This window comes from Lutra lutra, chromosome 3 (assembly GCF_902655055.1).
Source record: "Lutra lutra chromosome 3, mLutLut1.2, whole genome shotgun sequence".
Taxonomy (NCBI): Eukaryota; Metazoa; Chordata; class Mammalia; order Carnivora; family Mustelidae; genus Lutra; species Lutra lutra.
The window spans coordinates 103,377,911-103,397,759 of NC_062280.1; the positions used below are offsets into that span (position 1 = coordinate 103,377,911).

General features: G+C 45.8%; 1 protein-coding gene across 4 annotated transcripts in view; it reads right to left on the reverse strand.

Annotated features, from left to right (window-relative positions):
* The window catches only part of CCDC93 (coiled-coil domain containing 93), an 87,347-nt gene that overhangs the window by 34,131 nt on the left and 33,367 nt on the right, over positions 1-19,849 (reverse strand). For 2 of the 4 annotated variants that reach the window (XM_047722564.1, XM_047722562.1), the window contains 4 exons: positions 14,831-14,867; positions 11,713-11,805; positions 11,372-11,419; positions 10,434-10,520 (listed from right to left, as the gene is read on the reverse strand). In XM_047722564.1, coding sequence (XP_047578520.1) covers positions 10,434-10,520; positions 11,372-11,419; positions 11,713-11,805; positions 14,831-14,867 — 265 coding nt within the window. Of the gene's footprint in view, positions 1-10,433; positions 10,521-11,371; positions 11,423-11,712; positions 11,806-14,830; positions 14,868-19,849 lie in introns of all 4 variants that reach the window. The other 2 variants (XM_047722563.1, XM_047722561.1) reach the window with 1 other exon arrangement.

Below are 19,849 nucleotides of genomic sequence, written 5' to 3' on the forward strand. Positions count from 1 at the left end.
AAACCCCACAAGTCAAGACTACGTATGCGATGGACCTGGGCTGGGGTGCCTCCAGATGCCTGCTGGAAGTAAAAGCAAATCCCCCCGGAAGAACAGAGACAGAAACAGAATCAGACCTTGCAAAGACTCAAACGCGTACACGGCCATTCTTCCCTAAGGCAACAGAGGTAAGTGCAATCACTCTTCCATGTAACAGATTCACCTAAAAGTATCCACAGCTCTTTCGTCTCCTCTTTCTGTAAAACATGTCGGTACCCTTCCATCTTGGCTACTACCCTCTAGAAATATGCTAGCTGACAAGGGACCTTTCCAACTCTTCACTGGAGTCTGAGCCCTGCAGATGGGATGGGACTATTCACTCACCCTCTCTGCTTCCACTGGTGAAACGGGATACGTGAACATTTTTTTACTATCCCTGACTCCCACTGATGAAATGCCATGAACCTCGAAGACCCATATTCATGCAACTCTGCTGCATCTAAGACGTAGCTCTGGGCTCCACAGCAGGCAATGCGGTGTATCTGCCCAGAAAGCACTGCACATTTAGGAGGCATGAACAAATCCAGAAGTTTCCACTCTTCTCCCCACAAACTACCGTCCTGTCAGATGGCAGGCTCACTGAATCCTGAATTGGTGTGACTGATTTTTCTGAAGTGAAATGGAACAGTTCCCATATACCTTCTTGAACAAATGGATTTGTTTGGGCTCCTAATTTCAATGTAAGATATTTTTGAATGTTGACTCTATTCTCTGGGGTGTAGCCATCTCTTTGTTTTAGCTTTAAATGATGTCCAAATCTGGCAAACTAATTCTGTGCCTTTATCCAAATTGATATAGACTCTAAAAAGGTAGACTGTGCTGTGCAGCTTGAGACAATCCTATCAGGTCCACAACTCATTAGCTGATACCATTTTTTTCTCTTTTTATGCTGTTATTACGTATTGCATCAGTCCCCCAGATTTTAGGAAATCCTGGAATATTTTAACCCCACATTTAGCATCATTCTCTCCAGATTTATAGGGCTCCTTAATCTCTAAATTCAGATTGTAGTTTTAGATCTCTCTATCCCACCTTCCTTTGCCTCGTTCAATTACCCTTTAGTCAGATCCTATTATGTGTGAGGCCCAGTGGTAGGTAGTGGGGACACAGCCCTTACTCCTGGACCTCCACAGTCCAATCAGGTAAAACCAACTCATGCACAAATAAAGGTGTTGTCCTCTACATTCTCTCCTAGCCTAAACTGTGCTATAGAGGAAGAGAGAGTTTTGAAAGGTCTTCTTGTTCTGTCTTTCCTCTCTCCTACAAATGCTCATGAAAACCGTATTGTGTTAGGCACTGGGAATATACAATGATCCTAGCTCTCATTTACAGGGAGACAGATAGAGACAAATGAAAACAGCATATTGTCAGCAGTGCTCAGATGGAGACTACTAGTAGTGGAGCCACACAACATCACAGAAAAGCCCATCATAGGGAGGAAAGTCACCTGTCCTGGCCACTAGGTGAGTCTTTGCACAAACCTGCAGAGACTTGTCAGCCTCTGCTGAGCAGTCATTATGCATCAAGCAACAGAGATGAGAGCTGCAAGAGGAAACTTGGCCCTCTGGAAGTTGACAGATTTAGGGTGTGACTTAACACTTGTGACCTTGTGTGAAGAAATGCAGTCCAGAATGAAGGAGTACAAAAATCCAACCCTGGAAAAAAAAGAAGACCCTTTTTTCTATCTGTGGTTACAGCAGGAGGTTCCCAAGAAGACAACTTCTCCCTCATACCATACTTCTTCCCAAGCTCCACATGCTAATGCCGCTGGAAAAAATGGTAAAAATGCTTTTCTGTGGTGGGACTGGTGGGATTAGAAACATTTGTATCTTAGCTGACTAGAAACCACACTGGTTCTGACTCAGGCCTGATTCTTATAACAAAGGAGTCAGGATCTCCCCATTGCTAAGTTTCCCATGATCTGCTAATCTCAGCAAGGTGCAATAACTTTCCCCAGTCCCCAGCCCCCTTAAACTGTATCTTTCCATTTCACTTCAACTGGGTATAGTTTTAAAGTCATTCATTCTGCCCACTTATTCCTATGACAAAAAGTTCAATGTCAACTCTGTTGGGTCGGCGGCTCCGGGAATGCAGGAGGAACAATAAAAATGACCGCCAGGACGCCAACTTCCAGGCTCCCCACCCCCTTCCCTAACCCTGACTCTCCCGCCATAAGGATGTATGCCCAGGTCACGGCTCCACAAGTAACCCGATACCTATGCAGGAAACAGGACTCTCCGGACCCTCCGATCACCAAATACCCTACCTTATACGGCTGTAAACCTATGCCCTGTCTTAACCCAGGTAAAAGACTCCCCCCAACCCACTCCCGGCACGACTTCCTCGACCCTGCTCTCTGGAGTCGCGGAACATCGCCTGAGGGCACCTTTAATAAATCTTGCCTTGTGCCTACCTCTCCTGGTATCGTGTTTATCTTGCCTATAAAACCTTACAAACTCTACCAACCAGTTTGCTTTGGGCACATATACTGACATTTCAAATGGCAACAGAAACCAAACAGCAACTGGCATCCATCTGAGATCATATAGGTCATATTATTCTGTAATTTCTCTGCTTACGGGTTGACTGACGGCTAACTCGGAGCTCCCGGAGGCAGCAGGCAGTGTCCACCTCTTCCTCGTAACTAGGCCCTGCAACGCCCTCCCCCACCCCCCCGGTGGACACTGCCGGGGGACACAGTGTGTGCACAACAGGTGTTGACTGCAGAAGGAAATCATCCCGTCTCGGGGCTCAACTCTGTCAGTCCCCTGGCAGAAAAGAAGTCAAAGCTCAAGACTGAACATATATCCAAAATGATACCAATTTTCTTTCTAAGTGTTTGAAAAAGCTAACTGGAATAGCCCTGGAGATAAGAAACCAGGGTAGAGAAACAACAACACCAAGGCAGTTACCACAAGAGGGCGGCTGACATATTAGCAACTGACACTTTTGGGTCAATCCCATCCAATTCAGTTAGACAGATTTCCTGAGTAGGCACCGGCCATGCTGTGTGCCTAGCATCACCTGGTTTATAACATTTCCTGTGGGGGACCACTATCACCTACTCGCTCTCATGCCAGACAGGCTGCCAGTCAAGAGGTTGGCCACCACCTGGCCCAAGCAATTGGACCCCGGAGGAAAATGGGACCTAAGCCACGCCAGAGATATCATCCTTAGGACTCCACGCATGGAAGTGGGGAGGGTGCTAGAAGACTGACAGTCTGTGGTGAAGCCAGCAGGTGACAACAGAGAGAGAAACCAAGTGAAGCAAGAGCAGAGAGATGAGACACAAGGCTGCTGGAGTCCCTGGGACTCCTGCATTCACCAACCTCCCAGTTATGACAGCTGATAAACACTCCCTTTTTGCTTATACCATTACGGGCAGCTTCCAGTCCTTGCAAACAAAAGGCTCCTACACGCGTACTGTCCAGGTTAGCAAGCGTGGAAATTAGGAGGCGTGTGGTTTTGCATCATAGTGATATATAAATTATCACAGAGGAGAGGGACAAGGACAAGTGGGACAAAATCCACTCTAATCAAATGTGGTTGTCTGCATTCTCTAGAGGGGACTTACTTTCCTTTGTGTTTTTATATGTGCATTCCTGACCATACCCTGGCCATGACCTCTTTTTGGCTACACCCAGCTCAATTACCTGAGCGCCCCCCCAACCCCCCAGGTGCTCTTGCAAGACATAACTTCAAGACTGTCTGGGCTTCCGATTAACTGCCAGAGAATGGGCCTTAGAATCAAAAGTTCAGAAACAACGGTGCCAGAATTTCTTAATTGCTGGAAAGGAACATTTCCAAAACCTATTAAGAAAAAAATTTCTTCCACAAATAAGTCCTTTGATGGCTTAAAATTCATCAGGATGTTACATTCTAAAGGTTATAAAAGTGATATGAAAAACCACACATGCACACACCCCAAATAGAAACTTCCACAGCTTTTAGCAGCACAGGTATGATTGCGTGTGAGTGCCTGGGCCACACCATTTTCATTTTGCTTATTTCTGTGGCTAGTTCCCAACATGACCTGGCTTCTCTCTACTTAGCCTAAGGTAGGCAGCTGGACAGTGACAGAATCTAAAGAGGTTTGTCACTGCAAGCCTGGAAGGTGGATGAGAAGGATGACGGCAAAGGACGATGGCTTGCCCCTACAGACACTCTACTTTGCCAAGGAGACAGGTTTCAAAGTCAGACAGTCCTGTATGCGAACCTGGAACTTCTTAGCTATGTGATACCGGACAAGTGACTCAACCCTTTAGTGTCTTCATCTGCAAAATGGATATAACATCACACGCTTATATACTGAACACCAACACTGCCAGGTCCTTGCTCCGAGGTTGCAGACAGGAGTAAAACGTGGTCCACATACACATGAACAGAGAGTTTCAGCTGCACGTGAGGAAGTACAATGATGAAGGAAGGCAGAGGATTATATGCAAGGAGGCAGCACACTGCTCTGAGAATTCACGAGATCATCACATACAAGGCATTGAGCACAAAGAAGGCACTCAGGATAGACTCTTCTGATTCCCTAAGGCAGATATGTGCTTCTAGATTAACAAAATGTTTTAAGATTCTATTTCAGGAAGATGCTGACCAAGGAATGATTTAGCTGGCTGTCACGTATTAAAGTGGTTGAAATGATATAAGGTTCGTTAGTAAGCGGCATTAGGGAGAGTCCCTTCTTGTCCTTCTAGGGGACCTGGCTACTTCCCTGGCTCAGCTTCCTTCCCCTTCTTCAGACACAAGCTAGTGCAGGATCGTAGAGCAGAAGTGGGTTTTGGACAGTCAAGCTTTTTAGTGTTCTGCAAATGACAGTCACACACTCTCCTTCCCTATAAAAATGAATGCTAAGATGCAGCGAGCGTATTAGACATCAACACCAAAAAGCACAGCAGTGTCTCATCTAGCGCATTCTGGAAAGGGCATTACCCTTTGGAAATGAAAGGAGATGGTGCTCTTTGGCCGAGAGCCTACATGAATCATGAATTATATATCTGGGAGCTTCTTCACATTCCTCTTCCCTGCTGCTTTACAGGAACCATATTAAATTGAGTTACATATCTCAGAGGCTTGCTTTGAAACACATGGGTTATTTATCATGTTACACTGTTAGAAGAACTTGTGAACTTTACAAATCAAAGAGAAGCCTGCACATGTGTTTTCCCACATTTTTTATATCCTAATGCCTGTCAGCTTTCCAAGCACCAGGCCGGCTGTTCGATTCACTGCCAGCTCACAAAATCATTTTCACTCTTTCATACTCCCAAAACTATCTTGTCCCTTTTCTTCACTAAGCAGAAATCCATCCTGTTACCAGATTAATTTGGGTTTCTTACAAGTACCTCTGGAGGCCTCCCTTTGGGGCATCCCTCAATCCTATCTCCACTTCCAAGGGATTCGTTTCGGAAACCCTAAAGGTGAGGGCATGGACTTTAGATAAACTGCCAGTGCCTGTTATCAGCCCAATTCATGGCAGTAAGATTTTTTTTTTTTTAAGATTTTATTTATTTATTTGACAGAGAGAGATCACAAGTAAGCAGAGAGAGAGAAAGTGAAGCAGGCTCCCCACTGAGCAGAGAGCCCGATGCGGGACTCCATCCCAGGATCCAGAGATCATGACCGAAGGCAGCGGCTTAACCCACTGAGCCACCCAGGAGCCCCATGGCAGTAAGATTAAAGTGAAAACCAAACAGTGTGGTGGACAACCCTAGGAAAGCCCTATCCCCTCTGCCTCCTGGTGTTCAGGCCTTCGTGTAAGCCCATCCCCTGAATGTAGATGGGACCTGTGACCTGCTTCTAACCAGGAGAAGACAGCGAAGTGATGGGATATATGTGAGTGCATGCACCTAGCTGTTACACAGAACTACGTCTAGCCTATGAGGAGGTGCTCTCCCTTGCTGGCTTTGATCAAACAAGTGGCAATTTGGGGAAGGCCACATGGCAAGGAACCGAGGGCAGCCACTAGCCAGCAGCCAGCAAGAGCTGAGGACTTCGGCCAACAGGCTGAATCCTGCTAACAACCACATGAGCTTAGAAGTGGATCCTGCCCCAGCCGAGCCTCAGATAAGAAAGCAGACCCGGGCAGCACCTTTACTTGTGAGAGTCCTAAACAAAAAAATCCTGCTAATCTGAGCTCAACTGCTCACCCCCAGTTACTGTGAGATAATAAGTGTGTGTTGTTGGGGCACCTGTGTGGCTCAGTGGGTTAAGGCCTCTGCCTTCGGCTCAAGTCATGGTCTCAGGGTCCTGGGATCAAGCCCCGCATCGGGCTCTCTGCTCAGCAGGGAGCCTGCTTCCTCCTCTCTCTCTCTGCCAGCCTCTCTGCCTATTTGTGATCTCTGTCTGTCAAATAAATAAATAAAATCTTAAAAAAAATAAGTGTGTGTTGTTTTAAGCTACCACCTTTGTTGTAATACTGATGTGCAGCAGTAGATAACTAAATGTATGAATAAGCAGAGGAGAAGTAAAGCAGTCTCTGGCATCTGAGAGCCAACCTGACCTTCTCGGCAAGACCTCGATGTTGCTGGGAGCTGCCCTGCACAATCTAGGTCTTGGTGCTTAACATAGGTAATTCTAAAGAATGTCTACATCACACAATGTCTTGAAGATGAAGGGAAAGACATGAGCATTCCATAATCATGTCTGAACATGGACAAAATCTCATCATTGTTCAAATCGCAAAAATGACCAAACATCCCCCTATGCTGGCTAATAATAGTACACAGCTTTAACCTTGATTCATTACCTCATCTTTTTAATTTTTTTCATTCCCCCATCTTATTAAATTTAATTAGACACTCATTTATAGGATCGCCCTTAAAACATCCAACAGACAGCAAAGCCCTACTTTCTTGGTCCTTCCCACAAATCACCTAAAACAAGCCAGAATCCCATAGTAAGTCTTTCCTAATGCTTCCTTACTGAGATGTCGCATGGCTCCCCACTCGTGCACAGTCTCCCCCACCAGCACCAGCAATAAACCCGACCATTCAGCGACAGTTGTGTTCCTCATGCTCTCTGGTGGGAGGCCACTGATAAAACAGGAGCAAACAATAAAGCAAACAACTACAACAAAGCCAAACATAACTTCACCATGGAACTTGCATAAAATTAGAGGAGTATAAACCAATAAAGTAAGAAAGAGCCCATCAACAGTTTAAATTAGATAAAAACCACAAAAATACGATAAGCTATCTCCAAGTAAGTATAAAAAATTATGAATAAATGGTATTAGGAGAGTGGATAGGAGGAGGAAAATCGGCATGAATCCCATTTTAGAATAAATAAAAGTGAACTCCACATAAGTTAAAGAATTAAACATCATCAGTAAAAGATGAACTGAAATGTAATGGATTACTTATTGGATCCATGGAAAGATGATGACCCTGTCACCTGGAAACAATAATAAAAAGATCCATTGATTTACGTACAAATTCCTTGTTTATAATGAAAGGCAATCCAAAAATAAAAGAACACTGGGTGTTATATGCAATTAATGAATCACTGAACACTACATTAAAACTAATGATGTACTGTATGGTGGCTAACTTACTGTATATTAAAAAAAAAAGAATAGCCAAGAAATACTTTAGTGATGAAATATATAAATCTAGAATATAGACTGTATTCAAATTTATATGAAAAATATCACATATCCAAAAGATAAATGAGTACAGGTAATAACAATTTATATAGTACAAAATAGAGCAAACAAAAACAAGCAACCATGGCCCATCCTATCGGGTGCAAAGAGGTTCTACTAAAGTAGCAAGTTAGACAAATGAAAAAAAAATGAACAAAGTTGGAAATGTGGGGCCATGGTGAAGCCCCTTTATCACTGACAGTATTTTATGTTGTTACAACTTATTTGTAAAGCAACAAAGAGAGATAACCCAACACCCAACTCCTAAAAAAACCTCTTAGTAGAAACTATCTGCTCAGAGTTTACCACAGCATTATCCACAGTGGCAGACACAGACAACTTAAAAGTCGAACAACAGGGAAATGTCTGAGGAACTGGGCTGTATTAACACATGGATTATCTAGTATTCAAATAAGTGCAAAGGCTAGAAACATAAAAAATGTTTAGGATTCGACATGACCAAAAAAAAAAAAAATGCAGACTATAAAAAAGCAAATGAAGGTGAGTATCAGCTAAAAGCTCTCACGTGCCAGACACTGTTTGAGGTATTTAGTCACATTTCACTTAATCTTCACAAAATCCTGACAGCGAAGTAGTATTATCTCCATTTTACATAGGGAGATAGGAGGACAAAGAGGGGTTAAATAAATTGGTCAAGGTCATACAGTTGGGACGTAGAGGAGACAGATATGAACCAAGACATGACTTCAAATGCTGTCTTTTTAACTGTACCACCCTACCTCTTGATGCCCTACCTGATGGCTGCAACTAGGAACCACCATGGAGATGTGGGACCAACCCTGGAGGGTAATATGCAAATGTGAGATGACTCTGATATGGGAATAAGATTAATAGGATATAATTTTAAAAAGCATTACCTTTAACGCTGTATGATCTACGTACATAATGCAAAAAACACAATCAAGCGGTGAACCCTGAACCTCTAATTCTTCATGAGCAGTTTAATCACCTATGTCCTTGGAAAGACACTGGTTCCAAACTGCTTCCAACGTCACTCATTTCTGGCAGAATGGAATGTAGGTAGAGAGTGCAGTCACTGGTCGTGGGTACAGATCACAGTACAAGGGTGAGGAGGGAAAAGTTTAGGGGATAACAGACCCAAAAGGAGACATGGACATGCAGAGCTGACTGGGGAAAGAGGTAAGCTTCAGGACTCCCAGGCAAGGAGAGGCATACGACCAACAAAGGAGGGTCAGCCTGCTTGGTTTCCCTCTTAAAATAATCTGAGCTCTTACTATGGACTCTGAAAAACGATCTGAGAATTTTGAAGGGGTGGGGGGTGGGAGGTTGGGGGCACCAGGTGGTGGGTATTGTAGAGGGCACGGATTGCATGGAGCACTGGGTGTGGTGCAAAAATAATGAAAACTGTTATGCTGAAAAAATAAAAAAATAAAAAAAAATAATAATCTGAGCTCTTATCCACCGGCAGTGGGTGAGTATGAAGACAAAAGTCAGGGCCCCTGCAGTGAGTACCCCATCTTCTAGTTGTCTTTTTTAAAAAACTGGATTCAGCAATGCTATGTGGCAACATAAAGGCAAGTGCCATCCAATTGTGTGCTGACCACCAATCAAGAAACTTCCTTTTTGGGGCAATGTATAAATCATTCTCCTCAATTACACTTTCAAGGCTTTTAAGCTGATCTGTAACTTTAAGGATTATCTAAGTCCTTTTCCAGTCAAATCTCTTAGGACACTTTGACTAATGTCATCTTTCCTCAGTGGCAGACTGAAACAGAGGACACTTTGGACTCCATCAAAGTTGGATTAGAAAACCCGTATTAAGAAGCACTGACTCGGCGGGTAGCGGGTAGGGGAAACATGAGAATCACACCCCCGGACTTTCTAAGCCATTTTACTCATTGTATTGCTCAAAGACCTCTCATCGGTGGGAGGTGACCCCCTGTTGTGTTTACAGAAGGTCATAACTCTCAGTTTCAGGAGACATCCCTTCCCCAAGTACATCATCTGTGCAAAATCACTTGAGAAGAATATTGCACGGAGGGCTGGAGCAGAACTAATTTGTCGTCAAGGCTTCTGAGACAGGGAAAGCAAAGCTGGATGCTTTAATACACATCAACGTTTTAGGGGGATGGACTTGAGTATGGCCGGGAAAGGAAGGACGTGAAACAATGCCCTGTAAATCTGATTTCACCGATACTACATCTCAGCTGGACCAGAATCAGTTATGTGCAAAATGATTAATCACCATCTCCCTGAAATAGTCAAGGTCCTGCTGCCTATTCTTAGGATAGAAAAAAATCTAACACTGAAATATAGCTTTCAGGCTTTAGTTCATTCTATACCCTTTTAATAAAGTGGAACAAAAAATTTTGCCTTGGGCTTGGCTGAGTTATGGGGTTTGTCTCCTAAGTGGCAAAAGCTTATTCTTCGACCCAATCACCAAACTGAGCCCGAGTTATAAGAAGGCTGGTAGAGAAGGAAAAATGCCTATGCTATACCTCGGACATCAATTTATCAGATGTGATCCTTGCTCTGAGAAACAGGTTTTCTCTTTATATGTATAGAAAAATAGGCACTGCAGAAGAAACTTAACTGAGCTAACGGACAAATGCTGACGGCTTTGCATGGCGTGCATGTTTCCAACAAATGTCGCTGGTGAATTACAACGTGACTCCATCAATGATATGGAAGGGTATAGGGACACAGAAGAGATCCTGGGGGCATGACCTGAGGCTAAGACTCCAGCCGGGCCCCCACATACCTTCTCTGCGTACTCGGACACGATCTGCTTGATCTCGGCGGAGCAGAGTCCCACGATCTGGCCTACGGAGCTGGCAGTGAGGCGGCTCTGCAGTCACAGGGAAGGGGGTGTTCTTAAGGCCATGCCTTGTCTTTCACAGAACTGGAAATCTGAATGCTCTGAGTCGTATAGCAAAAATAGGTAATACTCCCGGGGAGGAGGGGGAATACTCTGGGCTTTGTTTAGGTATCTATCAACAAGGAAAGGGGAAAACAAGCCTTGGGGCAAATGGTAAGCCATCTCTCTATCATGTGAGTCATTCAGGTGATTGTGCCAGATTCTTCCTGGTCCCTGGGTATCCCTGGGAAATCATTCTTTACCCCAAATACCCCATTCAGGGTCTCTTCCTGAGCAGAGGAACCTGGAAGTCTTAGAACTGAGGGGGGAAAAAAATACACATGGGACAGAAACAGGAATCTTAGAGCTCTCCAAATACTTCATTACAGGCTTTTCCTGCCCTAAAAAGGAGGGACCCTTTCAAAGCCCTTGGTTAAACCTTTTGGACAGGCCCTGAGGTCTGGAAAGACCAATGAAAAATGTGGTGTTGTATTTTCTAAGCAGATGGAGTGGGAAGGACGAGGGTTCTTCTGGCATGGGTGGTTGTGGAGAGGCAGGGCTGAACCACGGCTCCTCTACAGAGGTCCTTGTGATGCCGTCCCAGCAGGGACATCCCACTCTCACAAGGGTCCCTGGAGATCCCCAGAGGTTCCCATGGACGGCAACACTATGCACTGGGAGAAAGCTTCCTAAAAGACCCTAAGGAAAGAGGAAGCACTGACTGCTAAAAAGACAGGCCTCTGATGAAGGGGGTCCCTCTAGGAGGAGGCCCCCTGGAGTAGCACAGGGCGGTTTCACATCCCCACCTCCACATGGCGCCCCCTACACAATGCCCCCCTCACCTCCTCATTCGCCATGGCGGTCATCTTGGTCATCAACGACTGGATACGCTGCTGGAAGAAGAACGGAGAGAAGTAGCAATGAGTGGACCCCAGTACGTAAGGCTTCTGTGACGGGTCTACACAGACCTTTGTGGTATAATCCAAGGTTGTTTACTTGTTCTCTCTAGTGAGGCGCGTGGGGGAAGGGGTGAGGAAAGGAAACTGGAAAGGGTGCAAGAGGCCAGCTAACAGCAGTGGGGTGTGGGAGGCAGCTGGCTGTTTTGCAAAGCTGGGGATGAAGGGACAATTTCTCCCCAGATGACTGAAACAGAAACCCCAAGGGACCAACACGGGCCACGCACCTCTTCAGCAGCTTGAAGCTCATCTTCCTCACGGGCATCAGCTTTTTCTGCAGCCGACAGCCCTGTGGGAAGGACCGTCTTCTTGTCCTCGGCCTGGAAGGGAAGATGCAAAAATAGCTGGGCCCTGGAGATGAAGACTCAGTGAAGAAAGGACGACAACGCAAAGGGGCACAGATCTGTGAAGGACAATATGCAGATCTGGAAAGGTGAACCAGTCCCTGCCAAAGAGTGGGGAATCCAGAGACCTGAGCTTCTAGTCCTACCACAGACTGAGCGGGTCAAGGTCCGGGCTTTGACCTGTGCCTCACTCCATTGCTATACTGCTTGCTGGTTCAATGCCTATCAGGTCACATGCATTTGCCAGACTCCTCCTTTGACTGGGTCTCCTCCCTGGCCGTAACCCCTTCAAGAGCAAATCACTGCCTAACAGAGTGTGTTTTTCAAACGGCCACTTGAGACCCACTGGGGGACATGCAAGTCCTTTAGCAGGTATGACCAGCATCTACAGACGTTACACAAAAATAAGAGAACAGGACACATCAAAGTGCTTTACACATAGTAAAGGGTTAGGCACTGCTCTGTGAAACCTTTATTTTGGAGCTGTCTGTGTGTGTACTGAATCATGATGAAAAACAGAATTCTTACTGCTAAGAGCAGCCAACGAAGTTTAAAAACCACTGGCCTGAAGGATAAAAATCGAACTACTTCACCTGGTGATCTAGTTTCTGGCTCTGGACCCAGCCTCAGGCTCTAAATATACCTACCGCCACGCTCAAGACACCCGCATGACCTGCGGCTTCTCAAAACTGCGCTGCAAGTCTAGAGAGCTTGCTCTTAGTACCATGTCTGCCACCTGCCAGCGGGGCGACCACAGGCTTACCTTCTCTGGATATCAGGGTCCTCTTGGATTGAAAAAGAGAACTGGCGGTCTCAGACGGCCTCCTTAGACCAACCCAATTCTAGAAGGCTTTTCTATAACCTGCCTGTAACTGACCCCAGGGAACACCGTGAGCTCCTAACTGCGGGGGATATAGGTAACCCCTGCTTCCGAAAACTCGCGTTGGGCCACTTTGCTTTCACAAAAGACCCCTATTAGTACCTGTTGTTGCTGACTGAAAGAAATCTGAAAAGGATTTTCGCTTTTACAAAAAAAGGTTAACGCGAGGACAGTTTTCAGCGTTCGTTTAGCTGTGAGCCATTAGGAGGGAGTGTGTAACCTGGGCAGTGAAAGCGGGCTGCTGAGCTCCTTCCCGGGGAACAACATTCAGCATCTCAGCATCAAGCTGCAAGAGCTTCGAACTGTATCCTAGCATCTGTGCTTTGTCTCGATTTATTTTGTGTGTCTGTTGGCACGTCTTGTATCAGAAAAGCCCAAGACTTAACTTTTTGGGTCTAGGAATGCTCACAAATTTTTTCATATAAACTGATGGCAATTGCTTCTTTGCTTTATACCATTTTGGCTTATAAAAGGCTTTACAGCTACACTCTACTTTGGGATAGTAGAGGAAACCTGTATCTGTATTTGTAGACAAGCCCAAAGTGAATACCATTTAATGGGCATCACATAACTTTTCCAACCATAATTAATACACCCAATAACTATATGCACAGACATTCTTTTCAGACTAAATTACATGCCAAATTGAACGTACACATCAAATTCTTATTATTTATCAGAATGCCACCTGACATACACAAATCCAGAAAACCCTTGCTTTGGAGGAAATGACTGTTTAGTTAAAAATAAAAACACAACGGTTGCAAAATTAAATAATGAGAAGACCGAAAAAGAAGGTACCCTAATCAATGACTGGCTGCCCTGAACTACCACTGCCCCGATAAAACAGCTTATGCTTATTCAGTTTCTCCTGCATGATGAGTCATTCTCCCCACCAAGGCTGCGAGGGGGTACAGTGACCGCCCCTCCTTCACAGATGCCGTGAACTGAGGCACAGCGAGTAAGAACACTGTCCGAAGTCACACAGAGAAGGGATCTGAAACCAGCCAGCCTGCCTTCGGCACACACGCTCCTAGTCACTCTCCGTGCCCTCTGCTGACTGAGACAGCAATCACCACCTAACGCAGGAGGCTGAGAGCCAGGCAGGCCTCCTGGAAGGATCGGGGTTCTGGGCAGAGGCGGGGTGGCAGGAGAACAGAGCCGAGAGAGGAAGTGTCCTATGCAAGGAACTCTTGGGTGTTTGATGGGGAATGAGTGAAAAAAAGAGTACCCATGGATCTCAAACTATAGGACTCTGCTTTTTAAGAGCCAACCACAACTCTAGTCAGCATTCCATTATTTAAAAGGCAGTGGTTAAGAGCACAGGCTTTGCTGTCCCACAGACCTGGGTTCAGATTCTTATTACTTTCCTTGAGGGGCCTGCGTGATTGTGGACAAATCCCAAAGCCTCTCTGAACCTCACAGCTTTCTGACCTCAGCTTTTCTGAAAAAAGGTAGTGTCTTCCTCACTGAGTTGCTCAGGGAAGTAAATGAAGAAAGGACACGCAGAGCCCTGCAAAAAGGCGCTGAGACACAGTACGGGGTCTGGCACTGTAAGATGCACATGCCCGCCCTGCAGCTGACGGCCAAGGCTCGTCAGTAAACACATACATTATGGGAGGTTTCTGAGACTGCCGGGTGAAGTTAGAACGCCCACCTCAACCTCCCTGAGTTCTCCACACTAGGCTGTCTTAGGGCAGGCCTGCAACATGGGGCTGTGTTCTATATCACTGGCAGCACCCTGCTCACACCTGTCTAGGGTCTCCCTCCTCCAGCAGGGAATGCCCAGGGCCCTGCAGCACACTTCATCTTCACACCTCTGGAGTTAGGAGAGCCCAGCTAGTTGTCTCCGGGGCCATGACTTCCAGCCCTTCCATGAGGCTGCTGCTTCAGCTCCCTGGCTCATGAGGGTGGCAGTGCGCAGCTAGTATGAGGGAGATGCAGTGGCTCCAGGCAGCTGCCACATCCCCACTGACCCGGGTTGCCCAGGAACGGGAGCCCGGGTCACTGCGGAGCCGCAACCCCCCATTCTTGCTAAGCCCATCAGCATCAGACAGAGGCAAAGGGGAGAGGCGCTTCCATCTCTCCAATGTTCTCTCCCCTTATCTATGCTTTTCTTACCTTCTCTGTTTTGCTCTGGCGGCTAAATCCATATCTCCTGCAGGCCACAAAAAAGGGAAGTTCAATTACTATTCGAAAATCACACCAATGTGGTCAAATGCATTTTGGTTGGATTTTTATATGAAAAGCACCAAAGAAAATTTAAACCTTATGGTAACTGGAGAAAATGTCTTAAGTGCCAAACCACAGACATAGTCCACTGTTTTTGAATGAAGGGCCAGCCATTCTACTTGCCACGCGAACACTATGAACGGGGGCTCTAGGAGGGAACACAGTGCAATGTTCTTTTTTAAGTGCAGCCATTACTCCCTGAATCAGGAGCCGTATTTCAGGCCCAAAGTTTAAGCTAAAAGCCTTAAAACTTTCTGTATAAACAAATGCGAGTGTGTTTGCTCGGGGTAAGGATGCTCCCTAATGGTTCCATTCAGAACCTGGAGTCTGACCTATTTTTCATTCTCCAACGTCGCCCAAGCATGATGCCAACAATGTTACATGTTCACTTCAGGCAACCTTGAATTCAAGGAAACTCACAAAAGCACTTTAGTTTAAATTAGTTTATTTTTAGGTTCTTTTTTTTTTTTTTAAAGCAAGTATAGCAATGTGCAAACCATTCAACCTGAAACAGAAAGCATGATGCAAAACAGCACACCTCACTTACCTTCAAGCAGTTTCTAAAGAGATAAAGGTACATGCGGCCATTTAAGAAAAGCAAAGAAAGGATGCCTGCTCCGCCTTTGCTCAGGCTGGGCCTCACTGGCTGGGCTGGTGCACTGGCCTCCAGGCTCACTGCACTCCCACTCTTCCTCACTCCCTTTCTGGCTCCCCAGCAGCCTCATCTGCACCACGTCAATGGCAGGCCTCTTACCTCGGGGGCACCTTCGCTAGGGCTTCCCTTCTGCAGCTCTGCCTAGCAACCCCTTAGCCTCACCTTCTCACCTGCCATGTTCCCATGTGGACCCTGCCTGGCAGACCGCTGTGCACACACGGGCTGTTCTCCTGCTTTCCATTCACGCCCACACCTCTGCTCTCAAGCCCCCTCCTCTCTGAAGCATGGCCCACGAAGGACAGTCTGCCTGGTCCAATCCACCCCACCTCTGTCGTGCTCCGTCCCCCCGCCCCCCACCTCTGATGGCAAGCATGTCCAGCAGTCTGTGTGCCTGTCTGTACCCTCTTCCCGGAGGGCATGGGAGCTCCTTTTACATTTTGTATTTCCAGTGCACGCTGAACAAATAAACTGAACAGAAGTGGAAGAACATGCGGGAATCCAGAAGCTAAAGCATCACCTGGCCTTGGGGGAGGCTGTCATATAACTGGAGAGACCCCAGAGTTCCAGCTGGGCACAGTGTGCCCCTTCATTGGCACAAATGTACAGACAAGTGCAGCCGACTAAAGGTAAATTCAGAGTGTCCACACAGTTTCTGAAAGGCCCTGAGGCAGATTCTGCGCATTCTTTTCACAATGTCTGAGGCAACTCCCTATACTGCAGAGGTTGGGAAACAAAAGACTAGCTTTTCTTTTCTTTTCTTTTTTAAGCAGGCAGAGGGAGAGAGAGACTCTCAAGCTGGCTCCACATTGAGTGCGGAGCCCAAGACAGGGCTCGATCTCATAACCCTGAGATCATGACCTGCACCGAAATCATGAGTCAGACGCTTAGCGGACTGAGCCAGCCAGGAGCTCCCAGAAACTCTAGTTTCTACACTGGGGTGCACCCAGGGCTGTGAATGCTACCCTGAGCTCCAGGAATCAGGGGCGCTTCCCGGCCATGTGAATGAGCAGCAGCCAGCTGAGGAGAGAGGTATGCTGTGCTGTGTGGGTCACAGAGGTAACCTGGTTCTGGGGCCAGCAGCTGTGGCAGTGGCATCCTGATTCCGGCTGAAGTGGCGTGGTTTCTTTGTGAGCAGCCATGATGCTGGCATCCCAACCCCTTAGGCCACTAGCTAGCTTCCTCACGGTGGAGGCAGAAGCAGCATCCTTGCCCGGTTCTGATATGCTGCTTGGGCAGGGACCTCACCCAGCTTGGATCCCACCTCTCAAACGTTCCCAAGGATCCATGGAGTCAACCCCTTCTGCTGGAACTAGCTGGAGGGTTTGTGTTCTCACCCAACGATCACTGACCAATAGAGGATCTCACCACAGTTCCCCATGCCTAGAAGTAACCTTGCACCTTGGGTGTCCTTGGTCTAGTCTGTGGAGACCATTAGGGCAGACGACATACCCTCAGACAGAGAGGCCTCATCTAAGGAGCCAGAACTTTTTGGATTTTCCAAATAAAGCAGTAAGCAACTCAATGTGAGTGACTCAGTTCCTGCCTCTTCTACTCCTTCGTAAAGACAGAGGTTTTGGGAAGAAGCTTCTGACCGCCCAAAGGCCTGGGTTAGGCACCAGTGTGTTCATCCCAAGGGCTACAATAATTATATCTGATCCTACAAATCTGTCTATTGCACTCCTGGAAGGAGTACTTCACTCATTTTTTTTAAAATAGTTTTTTAAACTGAGATATGATTCGTATCACATAAAATTTACCATTTGAAACTATATACTTCAGTGGTTTTTAGCGGATTCACTATTTGTGCAACCATCACCACTATCTAATTCCAGAATAGTTCCTTCACTCCAGAAAGAAACTCCATAGCTATCAGAAGCTCATCTCAAATCCCCCTCTCCAGCCCCTGGCTACCATTAACTGATTTTCTGTCTTGAGGGATTCACCTGTTTTGGACATATCATATACACAGAATCTTGGGTGGCCTTCTGTGACTGGCTTCTTCACTCAGCATGGTTCAGACAGCTCCACTGACTTTTGTATCCCCAGCACCTAGAACAGTGCCTGGCACATAGTAGGTACTCAGTCAATGGATGCTGAATGAGTAGAGTCCAGCTGATTTTTCTAAAACTCTCCTTCTCCATGTGACATGGTGACAAGGCTTCCAGGACAAAGAGCTGTCCTCGGTTGCCTATTAATGCCTGCCTCATTACGTTCACTGGCCAAGATGTCTCTGGGAGACTTCCATGTTGTTTGAGCTTCACCAGGAGAACATGTATCCCTGTCTGGCCTAGCATCCCTCACAAAGAACAAGGGGATGCTTCACCTTCTTTCTGCTACAAGCATTTACTTCACTTTTATCTTTCACAGGTGTGCTGCTCTACCCTCCCAACTCCCTCTCCTCTTGCCCTGTCTGCCCTGCCCCTTCCTCACAAGGGCCAGTCTGAGATCGGTGCTGCCAGATGCTTTAATTTGTTCCCACCTTTCCCTGTGTTAGCTCTGAGCCACCAGCCCCACTGATGTCCTACCCTGTCAGGACCAACAGAACTCTGGCCTCTCACCGCCCACTTTACCTCCTCACTTCCTACACCTCACACTTGATCTTTAACATCAAGAACATCTTCTAGAACAGCATAGTCTAAAAAAAATGGAATGAGAGCCAAATAGATAACATTAAATTAGTAGGCTCACATATTCAAATTACTTTAAACTTAAACTTTTCCCAATAACTAAATCAAGAATGAGTCTTTAAATGTAACAATTAAAATTAAAATTCTGTTCTTGAGTCACACTGGTCAAACTTCAAGTGCTCAACAGCCACATATGGCTAATACTACAGCACTGGACATCACAGTTCTAGAAAACAAACTAACCTTCAAGAACAAGTGCTGCAGGGCAAATTAAGTCTGATCAAACTATCTGAAATCCTGAACAAAACAGGGGCATAAAAAAGCCCTGAACTGGGGGTGGGGGGAGGGATAGGGTGGCTGCATTATGGACATTGGGGAGGGTATGTGTTATGTGAGTGCTGTGAATTGTGTAAGCCTGATGATTCACAGACCTGTACCTCTGGGGCAAATAATACATTATATTTTAATAAAAATAATTTTAAAATACACACTAAACTGTAGGTGTTTAACAAGTGTAACTGGATGAGTTTTGACATACATATGTACGTCTGTGAACTTAGATTTCTTTTAACTCACGTACTGCTTTTATACATACAAAAAACCAAAACTCAACTAAATAAAGCTCCAGTGTTCCTAAAACACAACACAACAAAACAAAACGCAATGCCCTAAACAGTAAGGACTGTGGACCCCGTTCTCCGTTCATTCCACAAGCATGTACAAGATACCTTCCATGAGCACGTCACAGGCCTTGCCATCACAGAGGATACAAACAGGTTGGGAGAGTCATGTCATATTTCTTTACTAAGGAACAGAATGACTTCAAAGCAACTAAAATTAGGCCTCAAATAGTGTGGAAAAGGCTAATGCCAGGATTCTAATGGTTATGCTTCAAAATTCTACCTCCAGGTTGTTGGAGAGAGTCACAGGCCCAAGGTACAGTCACTTGCTGCTGTGACAGCAAACCGAGACAAAGTTTCAACCCCTCCAGGAGTGGAATTTCAAGTCAAACAATCTAGAATTTTTTGGACAGAGGTAATCTGTCATAAGGGCCCTCTCCATCCTCCAAAGGAAGATGAGGTAATCACCTAAAAAGACCCCTTTTCTCCCCCCTAAAGGAAGGTGACCTTGACTGAAACAATCCTTTGTTTTCTTTTGCTAGTAACTTCTTACCCTATCCTCCTTCCTATAAAAACCTACTGTTTTGTACAGCTCATGGGAGCTCATTTCTACTTGCTTCATAGGAGGCTGCTGGGTTCATGAATCACTTAATAAAGCCAATTAGATCTTCAAATGTACTTGGCTGAGACTTGGGCTTTAACAAAGTCAAATATACTGCACATAAAATGCATTTCCCCACGGCGGCAGTTCTACAGCGCGGGTAGGTGTTTTAATTTAGCTCCTAAAAGCTGACTGGACACATAAAAAACTGAAATAGTATAAACTTGCAATTTTGTTGAAGTCTAAAATCAAAACCGTGAGTCTTGTTTTTCCGATATCATAACACTTAAATCTATCCAAACACGAACAGGCATAACAGTCCTTAAGGCCTTCAGCATGGCTGACAGGACTCAAAGTCCAACTTCATTTCAGCAAATAAGTCAAAAAGGTGAAAGAAGCTGGAAC